General features: G+C 48.9%; 1 protein-coding gene across 1 annotated transcript in view; it reads left to right on the top strand.

Annotated features, from left to right (window-relative positions):
• Positions 1–13,870, top strand: part of LOC140716251 (uncharacterized) — a 122,684-nt gene that overhangs the window by 44,769 nt on the left and 64,045 nt on the right. The window contains exons 4-5 of the mRNA XM_073028860.1: positions 7,428–7,507; positions 13,199–13,373. Of these exons, the coding sequence (XP_072884961.1) occupies positions 7,428–7,507; positions 13,199–13,373 (255 nt within the window). The remainder of the gene's footprint in view (positions 1–7,427; positions 7,508–13,198; positions 13,374–13,870) is intronic.

Raw genomic sequence — 13,870 nt, 5'->3', positions numbered from 1 at the left:
GAGAGAGGCCGTTCACCTGCTCTCTATGTAGGAAGGGGTTCACTCAGTCATCCAACCAGCAGAAACACCAGCAAGTTCGCACGGGAGAGAGGCCGTTCGTCTGCTCTGTGTGTTGGAAGGGATTAATTCAGTCATGCAACCTGCAGAAACAGAAGGTAGTTCACTCTGGAGACAGGGCATTCACCTGCTCTGTGTGTTGGAAGGGATTCATTCAGTCATCCAACCTGCAGAAACACAAGGAAATTCACACTGCAGAGCGGCCGTTCACCTGCTCTCTGTGTAGGACGGGATTCATTCAGTCATCCAACCTGCAGAAACACCAGTAAGTTCGCACGGGAGAGAGGCCGTTCGTCTGCTCTGTGTGTTGGAAGGGTTTCATGCAGTCATCCAACGTGCACAAACACAAGCCAGTTCACACTGGAGTGAAGCCATTCACCTGCTCTGTGTGTAGGAAGGGATTCACTCAGTCATCCAAACTGCAGAAACACCATCTAGTTAAGGTTGGAGAGAGGCCGTTCACCTGCTCTGTGTGTAGGAAGGGATTCATTCAGTCATCCAACCTGCAGAAACACCAGCAAGTTCGCACTGCAGAGAGGCCATTCGTTTGTTCTGTGAGTTGGAAGAGTTTCATTCAGTCATTCAACCCGCAGAAACACCAGCTAGTTAACACTGGAGAGAGGCCGTTCACCTGCTCTCTGTGTAGGAAGGGATTCACTCAGTCATCCAAACTGCAGAAACACAAGGAAATTCAAACTGCAGAGAGGCCGTTCACCTGCTCTCTGTGTAGGAAGGGTTTCGCTGAATCATCCAACCTGCAGCAACACAAGTTAGTTCAAACTGGACAGAGGCTGTTCACCTGCTGTGTGTGTAGGAAGGGATTCATTCAGTCATGAAACTTGCAGAAATACCAGCTAATTCACACTGCAGAGAGGCTGTTCACCTGCTCTGTGTGCAGGAAGGGATTCATTCAGTCATTCAACCTGCAGAAACACACGCAAGTTCATACTGGAGTGAGGCCATTTTCCTGCTCTGTGTGTTGGAAGGGATTCATTCAGTCATCCTACCTGCAGAAACACAAGCAGGTTCACACTGGAGAGAGGCCGTTCACCTGCTCTCTATGTAGGAAGGGGTTCACTCAGTCATCCAACCTGCAGAAACACCAGCTAGTTCACACTGGAGAGAGGCCATTCACCTGCTCTCTGTGTAGGACGTGATTCATTCAGTCATCCAACCAGCAGAAACACCAGCAAGTTCGCACGGGAGAGAGGCCGTTCGTCTGCTCTGTGTGTTGGAATGGTTTCATTCAGTCATCCAACGTGCACAAACACAAGCCAGTTCATACTGGAGAGAGGCCGTTCACCTGCTCTCTATGTAGGAAGGGGTTCACTCAGTCATCCAACCTGCAGAAACACCAGCTAGTTCACACTGGAGAGAGGCCAATCACCTGCTCTGTGTGCAGGAAGGGATTCATTCAGTCATCCAAACTGCAGAAACACAAGCAAGTTAACACTGGAGAGAGGCCATTCATCTGCTCTGTGTGCAGGAAGGGATTCATGCAGTCATTCAACCTGCAGAAACACACGCAAGATCATACTGGAGTGAGGCCATTTTCCTGCTCTGTGTGTTGGACGGGATTCATTCAGTCATCCAAACTGCAGAAACACAAGCAAGTTCACACTGGAGAGAAGCCGTTCACCTGCTCTGTGTGCAGGAAGGGATTCATTCAATCATCCAACCTGCAGAAACACCAGTTAGTTCACACTGGAGAGAGGCCGTTCACCTGCTCCATGTGTAGGAAGGGATTCATTCAGTCATCCTACATGCAGAAACACAAGCAGGTTCACACTGGAGAGAGGCCGTTCACCTGCTCTCTATGTAGGAAGGGGTTCACTCAGTCATCCAACCAGCAGAAACACCAGCAAGTTCGCACGGGAGAGAGGCCGTTCGTCTGCTCTGTGTGTTGGAAGGGATTAATTCAGTCATGCAACCTGCAGAAACAGAAGGTAGTTCACTCTGGAGACAGGGCATTCATCTGCTCTGTGTGTTGGAAGGGATTCATTCAGTCATCTAACCTGCAGAAACACAAGGAAATTCACACTGCAGAGCGGCCGTTCACCTGCTCTCTGTGTAGGACGGGATTCATTCAGTCATCCAACCTGCAGAAACACCAGTAAGTTCGCACGGGAGAGAGGCCGTTCGTCTGCTCTGTGTGTTGGAAGGGTTTCATGCAGTCATCCAACGTGCACAAACACAAGCCAGTTCACACTGGAGTGAAGCCATTCACCTGCTCTGTGTGTAGGAAGGGATTCACTCAGTCATCCAAACTGCAGAAACACCATCTAGTTAAGGTTGGAGAGAGGCCGTTCACCTGCTCTGTGTGTAGGAAGGGATTCATTCAGTCATCCAACCTGCAGAAACACCAGCAAGTTCGCACTGCAGAGAGGCCATTCGTTTGTTCTGTGAGTTGGAAGGGTTTCATTCAGTCATTCAACCCGCAGAAACACCAGCTAGTTAACACTGGAGAGAGGCCGTTCACCTGCTCTCTGTGTAGGAAGGGATTCACTCAGTCATTCAAACTGCAGAAACACAAGGAAATTCAAACTGCAGAGAGGCCGTTCACCTGCTCTCTGTGTAGGAAGGGTTTCGCTGAATCATCCAACCTGCAGCAACACAAGTTAGTTCAAACTGGACAGAGGCTGTTCACCTGCTGTGTGTGTAGGAAGGGATTCATTCAGTCATGAAACTTGCAGAAATACCAGCTAATTCACACTGCAGAGAGGCTGTTCACCTGCTCTGTGTGCAGGAAGGGATTCATTCAGTCATTCAACCTGCAGAAACACACGCAAGTTCATACTGGAGTGAGGCCATTTTCCTGCTCTGTGTGTTGGAAGGGATTCATTCAGTCATCCTACCTGCAGAAACACAAGCAGGTTCACACTGGAGAGAGGCCGTTCACCTGCTCTCTATGTAGGAAGGGGTTCACTCAGTCATCCAACCTGCAGAAACACCAGCTAGTTCACACTGGAGAGAGGCCATTCACCTGCTCTCTGTGTAGGACGTGATTCATTCAGTCATCCAACCAGCAGAAACACCAGCAAGTTCGCACGGGAGAGAGGCCGTTCGTCTGCTCTGTGTGTTGGAATGGTTTCATTCAGTCATCCAACGTGCACAAACACAAGCCAGTTCATACTGGAGAGAGGCCGTTCACCTGCTCTGTGTGCAGGAAGGGATTCATTCAGTCATCCAAACTGCAGAAACACAAGCAAGTTAACACTGGAGAGAGGCCATTCATCTGCACTGTCTGTGGGAAGGGATTCATTCAGTTATGCAACCTGCAGAAACACAAGCTAGTTCACACTGGAGAGAGGCCAATCACCTGCTCTGTGTGTTGGAACGGATTCATTCAGTCATCCAAACTGCAGAAACACAAGCAAGTTAACACTGGAGAGAGGCCATTCATCTGCACTGTCTGTGGAAAGGGATTCATTCAGTCATGCAACCTGCAGAAACACAAGCAAAATCACACTGGAAAGTGGCTGTTCACCTGCTCTGTGTGTTTTTAAGGGATTAATTCGGTCAACCAACCTGCAGAAACACCGGTTAATTCACACTGGAGAGAGGCCGTTCACCTGCTCTGTGTGTAGGAAGGGATTCATTCAGTCATGAAACTTGCAGAAATACCAGCTAATTCACACTGGAGAGAGGCTGTTCACCTGCTCTGTGTGTAGGAAGGGATTCATTCAGTTATCCATCCTGCAGAAACACAAGCAAGTTCACACTGGATAGAGGCAGTTCACCTGCTCTCTGTGCAGGAAGGGATACATTCAGTCATGCAACATGAAGAAACACAAGGAAGTTCACACTGGAGAGAGGGCATTCACCTGCTCTGTGTGTTGGAACGGATTCATTCAGTCATCCAACCTGCAGAAACACCAGCTAGTTCAAGCTGGAGAGAGGACATTCACCTGCTCTCTGTGTAGGAAGGGATTCACTCAGTCATCCAAACTGCAGAAACACCATCTAGTTAAGATTGGAGTGAGGCCGTTCATCTGCACTGTAAGTGGGAAGGGATTCATTCAATCATGCAACCTGCAGAAACACAAGCCAGTTCCCACTGGTGAGAGGCCGTTCACCTGCTCTGTGTGTTGGAAGGGATTCATTCAGTCAACCAACCTGCAGGAACACCAGCTAGTTCAAACTGGAGAGAGGCCATTCACCTGCTCTCTGTGTGTGGGAATGGATTCACTCTGTCATCCAAACTGCAGAAACACCAGCAAGTTCGCACAGTAGAGAGGCCGTCCTTCTGCTCTGTGTGTTGGAAGGGTTTCATTCAGTCATCCAACGTGCACAAACACAAGCCAGTTCACACTGGAGAGAAGCCGTTCACCTGCTCTGTGTGTAGGAAGGGATTCATTCAGTCATCCTACCTGCAGAAACACAAGCAGGTTCACACTGGAGAGAGGCCGTTCACCTGCTCTCTATGTAGGAAGGGGTTCACTCAGTCATCCAACCTGCAGAAACACCAGCTAGTTCACACTGGAGAGAGGGCATTCACCTGCTCTCTGTGTAGGACGGGATTCAATCAGTCATCCAACGTGCACAATCACAAGCCAGTTCACACTGGAGAGAAGCCGTTCACCTGCTCTGTGTGATGGAAGGGATTCATTCAGTCATCCAAACTGCAGAAACACCAGCAAGTTCACACTGGAGAGAGGCCGTTCACCTGCTCTGTGTGTTGGAAGGGATTCATTCAGTCATCCAAACTGCAGAAACACAAGCAAGTTCACACTGGAGAGAAGCCGTTCACCTGCTCTGTGTGCAAGAAGGGATTCATTCAGTTATCCAACCTGCAGAAACACCAGTTATTACAGACTGGAGAGAGGCCATTCATCTGCACTGTCTGTGGGAAGGGATACATTCAGTCATGCAACCTGCAGAAACACAAGATAGTTCACACTGGAGAGAGGCCAATCACCTGCTCTGTGTGCAGGAAGGGATTCATTCAGTCATCCAAACTGCAGAAACACAAGCAAGTTAACACTGGAGAGAGGCCATTCATCTGCACTGTCTGTGGGAAGGGATTCATTCAGTCACCCAACCTGCAGAAACACAAGCTAGTTCACAGTGGAGAGAGGCCGTTCACCTGCTCTGTGTGTAGAAAGGGATTCATTCAGTCATCCAACCTGCAAACACACCAGCTAGTTCACACTGGAAAGTGGCTGTTCACCTGCTCTGTGTGTTTTTAAGGGATTAATTCGGTCAACCAACCTGCAGAAACACCGGTTAACTCACACTGGAGAGAGGCCGTTCACCTGCTCTGTGTGTAGGAAGGGATTCATTCAGTCATGAAACTAGCAGAAATACCAGCTAATTCAGACTGGAGAGAGGCCGTTCACCTGCTCTTTGTGTAGGAAGGGATTCATTCAGTCATCCATCCTGCAGAAACACAAGCAAGTTCACACTCGATAGAGGCCATTCAACTGCTCTCTGTGTAGAAAGGGATTCACTCAGTCATCCAACCTGCAGAAACACAAGCTAGTTCAAACTGTATAGAGGCCGTTCACCTGCTCTCTTTGTAGGACCGGATTTATTCAGTCATCCAACCTGCAGAAACACCAGCTAGTTAACATTGGAGAGAGGCCATTCACCTGCTCTGTGTGTAGGAAGGGATTCATTCAGTCATGCAAACTGCAGAAACACCAGCTGGTTCACAATGGAGAGAGGTCGTTCACCTGCTCTGTGTGTAGGAAGGGATTCATTCAGTCATGCAAACTGCAGAAACACCAGCTAGTTCACACTGGAGAGAGGCCGTTCACCTGCTCTGTGTGCAGGAAGGGATTCATTCAGTTATCCAACCTGCAGAAACACCAGTTATTTCAGACTGGAGAGAGGCCATTCATCTGCACTGTCTGTGGGAAGGGATTCATTCAGTCACCCAACCTGCAGAAACACCAGCTAGTTCGCACTGGAGAGAGGCAGTTCACCAGCTCTCTGTGTAGGAAGGGATTCATTCAATCATCCAACCTGCAGAAACACCAGTTAGTTCACACTGGAGAGAGGCCGTTCATCTGCACTGTCTGTGGGAAGGGATTCATTCAGTCATGCAACCTGCAGAAACACAAGCAAGTTCACACTGGAGAGAGGCCGTTCACCTGCTCTGTGTGTAGGAAGGGATTCATTCAGTCATCCTACCTGCAGAAACACAAGCAGGTTCACACTGGAGAGAGGCCGTTCACCTGCTCTCTATGTAGGAAGGGGTTCACTCAGTCATCCAACCTGCAGAAACACCAGCTAGTTCACACTGGAGAGAGGCCATTCACCTGCTCTGTGTGTAGGAAGGGATTAATTCAGTCATGCAACCTGCAGAAACAGAAGGTAGTTCACACTGGAGAGAGGGCATTCACCTGCTCTGTGTGTTGGAAGGGATTCATTCAGACATCCAACCTGCAGAAACACAAGGAAATTCACACTGCAGAGAGGCCGTTCACCTCCTCTCTGTGTAGGACGGGATTCATTCAGTCATCCAACCTGCAGAAACACCAGGAAGTTCGCACGGGAGAGAGGCCGTTCACCTGCTCTGTGTGTTGGAAGGGTTTCATTCAGTCATCCAACGTGCACAAACACAAGCCAGTTCACACTGGAGAGAAGCCGTTCACCTGCTCTGTGTGTTGGAAGGGATTCGCTGAGTCATCCAAACTGCAGAAACACAAGCAAGTTAACACTGGAGAGAGGCCATTCATCTGCACTGTCTGTGGGAAGGGATTCACTCAGTCATCCAAACTGCAGAAACACAAGCTAGTTCACACTGGAGAGAGGCCGTTCACCTGCTCTGTGTGTTGGAAGGGATTAATTCAGTCATGCAACCTGCAGAAACAGAAGGTAGTTCACACTGGAGAGAGGGCATTCACCTGCTCTGTGTGTTGGAAGGGATTCATTCAGTCATCCAACCTGCAGAAACACCAGTAAGTTCGCACGGGAGAGAGGCCGTTCGTCTGCTCTGTGTGTTGGAAGAGTTTCATGCAGTCATGCAACGTGCACAAACACAAGCCAGTTCACACTGGAGTGAAGCCATTCACCTGCTCTGTGTGTAGGAAGGGATTCACTCAGTCATCCAAACTGCAGAAACACCATCTAGTTAAGATTGGAGAGAGGCCGTTCACCTGCTCTGTGTGTAGGAAGGGATTCATTCAGTCATCCAACCTGCAGAAACACCAGCAAGTTCGCACTGAAGAGAGGCCGTTCGTCTGTTCTGTGAGTTGGAAGGTTTTCATTCAGTCATTCAACCCGCAGAAACACCAGCTAGTTAACACTGTAGAGAGGCCGTTCACCGGCTCTCTGTGTAGGAAGGGATTCGCTGAGTCATCCAAACTGCAGAAACACAAGCTAGTTCAAACTGGAGAGAGGCTGTTCACCTGCTCTGTGTGCAGGAAGGGATTCATTCAGTCATTCAACCTGCAGCAACACAAGCTAGTTCAAACTGGAGAGAGGCCGTTCACCTGCTCTCTGAGTAGAAAGGGAATCACTCAGTCATCCAAACTGCAGAAACACAAGCAAGTTCACACTGGAGAAAGGCTGTTCACCTGCTCTGTGTGCAGGAAGGGATTCATTCAGTCATTCAACCTGCAGAAACACACGCAAGTTCATACTGGAGTGAGGCCATTTTCCTGCTCTGTGTGTTGGAAGGGATTCATTCAGTCATTCATCCTGCAGAAACACAAACTAGTTTACGCTGGAGAGAGGCAGTTCACCAGCTCTCTGTGCAGGAAGGGATTCATTCAATCATCCAACCTGCAGAAACACAAGCAGGTTCACACTGGAGAGAGGCCGTTCACCTGCTCTCTATGTAGGAAGGGGTTCACTCAGTCATCCAACCTGCAGAAACACCAGCTAGTTCACACTGGAGAGAGGCCATTCAACTGCTCTCTGTGTAGGACGGGATTCATTTAGTCATCCAACCAGCAGAAACACCAGCAAGTTCGCACGGGAGAGAGGCCGTTCGTCTGCTCTGTGTGTTGGAAGGGTTTCATTCAGTCATCCAACGTGCACAAACACAAGCCAGTTCACACTGGAGAGAAGCCGTTCACCTGCTCTGTGTGCAGGAAGGGATTCATTCAGTCATCCAAACTGCAGAAACACAAGCAAGTTAACACTGGAGAGAGACCAATCACCTGCTCTGTGTGTTGGAACGGATTCATTCAGTCATCCAAACTGCAGAAACACAAGCAAGTTAACACTGGAGAGAGGCCATTCATCTGCACTGTCTGTGGGAAGGGATTGATTCAGTCATGCAACCTGCAGAAACTCAAGCAAGATCACACTGGAAAGTGGCTGTTCACCTGCTCTGTGTGTTTTTAAGGGATTAATTCGGTCAACCAACCTGCAGAAACACCGGTTAATTCACACTGGAGAGAGGCTGTTAACCTGCTCTGTGTGTAGGAAGGGATTCATTCAGTTATCCATCCTGCAGAAACACAAGCAAGTTCACACTGGATAGAGGCAGTTCACCTGCTCTCTGTGCAGGAAGGGATACATTCAGTCATGCAACATGAAGAAACACAAGTAAGTTCACACTGGAGAGAGGGCATTCACCTGCTCTGTGTGTTGGAAGGGATTCATTCAGTCATCCAACCTGCAGAAACACCAGCTAGTTCAAGCTGGAGAGAGGACATTCACCTGCTCTCTGTGTAGGAAGGGATTCACTCAGTCATCCAAACTGCAGAAACACCATCTAGTTAAGATTGGAGTGAGGCCGTTCATCTGCACTGTATGTGGGAAGGGATTCATTCAATCATGCAACCTGCAGAAACACAAGCAAGTTCACACTGGAGAGAGGCCGTTCACCTGCTCTGTGTGTAGGAAGGGAATCATTCAGTCATCCTACCTGCAGAAACACAAGCAGGTTCACACTGGAGAGAGGCCGTTCACCTGCTCTCTATGTAGGAAGGGGTTCACTCAGTCATCCAACCTGCAGAAACACCAGCTATTTCACACTGGAGAGAGGCCATTCACCTGCTCTGTGTGTAGGAAGGGATTAATTCAGTCATGCAACCTGCAGAAACAGAAGGTAGTTCACACTGGAGAGAGGGCATTCACCTGCTCTATGTGTTGGAAGGGATTCATTCAGACATCCAACCTGCAGAAACACAAGGAAATTCACACTGCAGAGAGGCCGTTCACCTCCTCACTGTGTAGGACGGGATTCATTCAGTCATCCAACCTGCAGAAACACCAGCAAGTTCGCACGGGAGAGAGGCCGTTCGTCTGCTCTGTGTGTTGGAAGGGTTTCATTCAGTCATCCAACGTGCACAAACACAAGCCAGTTCACACTGGAGAGAAGCCGTTCACCTGCTCTGTGTGTTGGAAGGGATTCATTCAGTCATCCAAACTGCAGAAACACCAGCAAGTTCACACTGGAGAGAAGCCGTTCATCTGCTCTGTGTGTTGGAAGGGATTCATTCAGTCATCCAAACTGCAGAAACACAAGCAAGTTCACACTGGAGAGAAGCCGTTCACCTGTGCTGTGTGCAGGAAGGGATTCATTCAGTTATCCAACCTGCAGAAACACCAGTTATTTCAGACTGGAGAGAGGACATTCATCTGCACTGTCTGTGGGAAGGGATTCACTCAGTCATCCAAACTGCAGAAACACCAGCAAGTTCACACAGGAGAGAGGCCGTTCACCTGCTCTCTGTGTAGGAAGGGATTCACTCAGTCATCCAAACTGCAGAAACACAAGCAAATTCAAACTGCAGAGAGGCCGTTCACCTGCTCTCTGTGTAGGACGGGATTCATTCAGTCATCCAACCTGCAGAAACACCAGTAAGTTCGCACGGGAGAGAGGCCGTTCGTCTGCTCTGTGTGTTGGAAGGGTTTCATGCAGTCATGCAACGTGCACAAACACAAGCCAGTTCACACTGGAGTGAAGCCATTCACCTGCTCTGTGTGTAGGAAGGGATTCACTCAGTCATCCAAACTGCAGAAACACCATCTAGTTAAGATTGGAGAGAGGCCGTTCACCTGCTCTGTGTGTAGGAAGGGATTCATTCAGTCATCCAACCTGCAGAAACACCAGCAAGTTCGCACTGAAGAGAGGCCGTTCGTCTGTTCTGTGAGTTGGAAGGTTTTCATTCAGTCATTCAACCCGCAGAAACACCAGCTAGTTAACACTGTAGAGAGGCCGTTCACCGGCTCTCTGTGTAGGAAGGGATTCGCTGAGTCATCCAAACTGCAGAAACACAAGCAAATTCAAACTGGAGAGAGGCCGTTCACCTGCTCTCTGAGTAGAAAGGGAATCACTCAGTCATCCAAACTGCAGAAACACAAGCAAGTTCACACTGGAGAAAGGCTGTTCACCTGCTCTGTGTGCAGGAAGGGATTCATTCAGTCATTCAACCTGCAGAAACACACGCAAGTTCATACTGGAGTGAGGCCATTTTCCTGCTCTGTGTGTTGGAAGGGATTCATTCAGTCATTCATCCTGCAGAAACACAAACTAGTTTACGCTGGAGAGAGGCAGTTCACCAGCTCTCTGTGCAGGAAGGGATTCATTCAATCATCCAACCTGCAGAAACACCTGTTAGTTCACACTGGAGAGAGGCCGTTCACCTGCTCTGTGTGTAGGAAGGGATTCATTCAGTCATCCTACCTGCTGAAACACAAGCAGGTTCACACTGGAGAGAGGCCGTTCACCTGCTCTCTGTGTAGGACGGGATTCATTCAGTCATCCAACCAGCAGAAACACCAGCAAGTTCGCACGGGAGAGAGGCCGTTCGTCTGCTCTGTGTGTTGGAAGGGTTTCATTCAGTCATCCAACGTGCACAAACACAAGCCAGTTCACACTGGAGAGAAGCCGTTCTCCTGCTCTGTGTGCAGGAAGGGATTCATTCAGTCATCCAAACTGCAGAAACACAAGCAAGTTAACACTGGAGAGAGGCCATTCATCTGCACTGTCTGTGGGAAGGGATTGATTCAGTCATGCAACCTGCAGAAACTCAAGCAAGATCACACTGGAAAGTGGCTGTTCACCTGCTCTGTGTGTTTTTAAGGGATTAATTCGGTCAACCAACCTGCAGAAACACCGGTTAATTCACACTGGAGAGAGGCCGTTCACCTGCTCTGTGTCTAGGAAGGGATTCATTCAGTCATGAAACTTGCAGAAATACCAGCTAATTCACACTGGAGTGAAGCCATTCACCTGCTCTGTGTGTAGGAAGGGATTCACTCAGTCATCCAAACTGCAGAAACACCATCTAGTTAAGATTGGAGAGAGGCCGTTCACCTGCTCTGTGTGTAGGAAGGGATTCATTCAGTCATCCAACCTGCAGAAACACCAGCAAGTTCGCACTGAAGAGAGGCCGTTCGTCTGTTCTGTGAGTTGGAAGGTTTTCATTCAGTCATTCAACCCGCAGAAACACCAGCTAGTTAACACTGTAGAGAGGCCGTTCACCGGCTCTCTGTGTAGGAAGGGATTCGCTGAGTCATCCAAACTGCAGAAACACAAGCAAATTCAAACTGGAGAGAGGCTGTTCACCTGCTCTCTGAGTAGAAAGGGAATCACTCAGTCATCCAAACTGCAGAAACACAAGCAAGTTCACACTGGAGAAAGGCTGTTCACCTGCTCTGTGTGCAGGAAGGGATTCATTCAGTCATTCAACCTGCAGAAACACACGCAAGTTCATACTGGAGTGAGGCCATTTTCCTGCTCTGTGTGTTGGAAGGGATTCATTCAGTCATTCATCCTGCAGAAACACAAACTAGTTTACGCTGGAGAGAGGCAGTTCACCAGCTCTCTGTGCAGGAAGGGATTCATTCAATCATCCAACCTGCAGAAACACCTGTTAGTTCACACTGGAGAGAGGCCGTTCACCTGCTCTGTGTGTAGGAAGGGATTCATTCAGTCATCCTACCTGCTGAAACACAAGCAGGTTCACACTGGAGAGAGGCCGTTCACCTGCTCTCTGTGTAGGACGGGATTCATTCAGTCATCCAACCAGCAGAAACACCAGCAAGTTCGCACGGGAGAGAGGCCGTTCGTCTGCTCTGTGTGTTGGAAGGGTTTCATTCAGTCATCCAACGTGCACAAACACAAGCCAGTTCACACTGGAGAGAAGCCGTTCACCTGCTCTGTGTGCAGGAAGGGATTCATTCAGTCATCCAAACTGCAGAAACACAAGCAAGTTAACACTGGAGAGAGGCCATTCATCTGCACTGTCTGTGGGAAGGGATTGATTCAGTCATGCAACCTGCAGAAACTCAAGCAAGATCACACTGGAAAGTGGCTGTTCACCTGCTCTGTGTGTTTTTAAGGGATTAATTCGGTCAACCAACCTGCAGAAACACCGGTTAATTCACACTGGAGAGAGGCCGTTCACCTGCTCTGTGTCTAGGAAGGGATTCATTCAGTCATGAAACTTGCAGAAATACCAGCTAATTCACACTGGAGAGAGGCTGTTCACCTGCTCTGTGTGTAGGAAGGGATTCATTCAGTTATCCATCCTGCAGAAACACAAGCAAGTTCACACTGGATAGAGGCAGTTCACCTGCTCTCTGTGCAGGAAGGGATACATTCAGTCATGCAACATGAAGAAACACAAGTAAGTTCACACTGGAGAGAGGGCATTCACCTGCTCTGTGTGTTGGAAGGGATTCATTCAGTCATCCAACCTGCAGAAACACCAGCTAGTTCAAGCTGGAGAGAGGACATTCACCTGCTCTCTGTGTAGGAAGGGATTCACTCAGTCATCCAAACTGCAGAAACACCATCTAGTTAAGATTGGAGTGAGGCCGTTCATCTGCACTGTATGTGGGAAGGGATTCATTCAATCATGCAACCTGCAGAAACACAAGCAAGTTCACACTGGAGAGAGGCCGTTCACCTGCTCTGTGTGTAGGAAGGGAATCATTCAGTCATCCTACCTGCAGAAACACAAGCAGGTTCACACTGGAGAGAGGCCGTTCACCTGCTCTCTATGTAGGAAGGGGTTCACTCAGTCATCCAACCTGCAGAAACACCAGCTATTTCACACTGGAGAGAGGCCATTCACCTGCTCTGTGTGTAGGAAGGGATTAATTCAGTCATGCAACCTGCAGAAACAGAAGGTAGTTCACACTGGAGAGAGGGCAGTCACCTGCTCTATGTGTTGGAAGGGATTCATTCAGACATCCAACCTGCAGAAACACAAGGAAATTCACACTGCAGAGAGGCCGTTCACCTCCTCACTGTGTAGGACGGGATTCATTCAGTCATCCAACCTGCAGAAACACCAGCAAGTTCGCACGGCAGAGAGGCCGTTCGTCTGCTCTGTGTGTTGGAAGGGTTTCATTCAGTCATCCAACGTGCACAAACACAAGCCAGTTCACACTGGAGAGAAGCCGTTCACCTGCTCTGTGTGTTGGAAGGGATTCATTCAGTCATCCAAACTGCAGAAACACCAGCAAGTTCACACTGGAGAGAAGCCGTTCATCTGCTCTGTGTGTTGGAAGGGATTCATTCAGTCATCCAAACTGCAGAAACACAAGCAAGTTCACACTGGAGAGAAGCCATTCACCTGTGCTGTGTGCAGGAAGGGATTCATTCAGTTATCCAACCTGCAGAAACACCAGTTATTTCAGACTGGAGAGAGGACATTCATCTGCACTGTCTGTGGGAAGGGATTCACTCAGTCATCCAAACTGCAGAAACACCAGCAAGTTCACACAGGAGAGAGGCCGTTCACCTGCTCTCTGTGTAGGAAGGGATTCACTCAGTCATCCAAACTGCAGAAACACAAGCAAATTCAAACTGCAGAGAGGCCGTTCACCTGCTCTCTGTGTAGGAAGGGTTTCGCTGAGTCATCCAACCTGCAGCAACACAAGCTAGTTCAAACTGGAG

This window comes from Hemitrygon akajei, chromosome 25 (assembly GCF_048418815.1).
Source record: "Hemitrygon akajei chromosome 25, sHemAka1.3, whole genome shotgun sequence".
Classification (NCBI taxonomy): domain Eukaryota; kingdom Metazoa; phylum Chordata; class Chondrichthyes; order Myliobatiformes; family Dasyatidae; genus Hemitrygon; species Hemitrygon akajei.
This window is presented reverse-complemented; position numbering and strand designations above follow the sequence as displayed.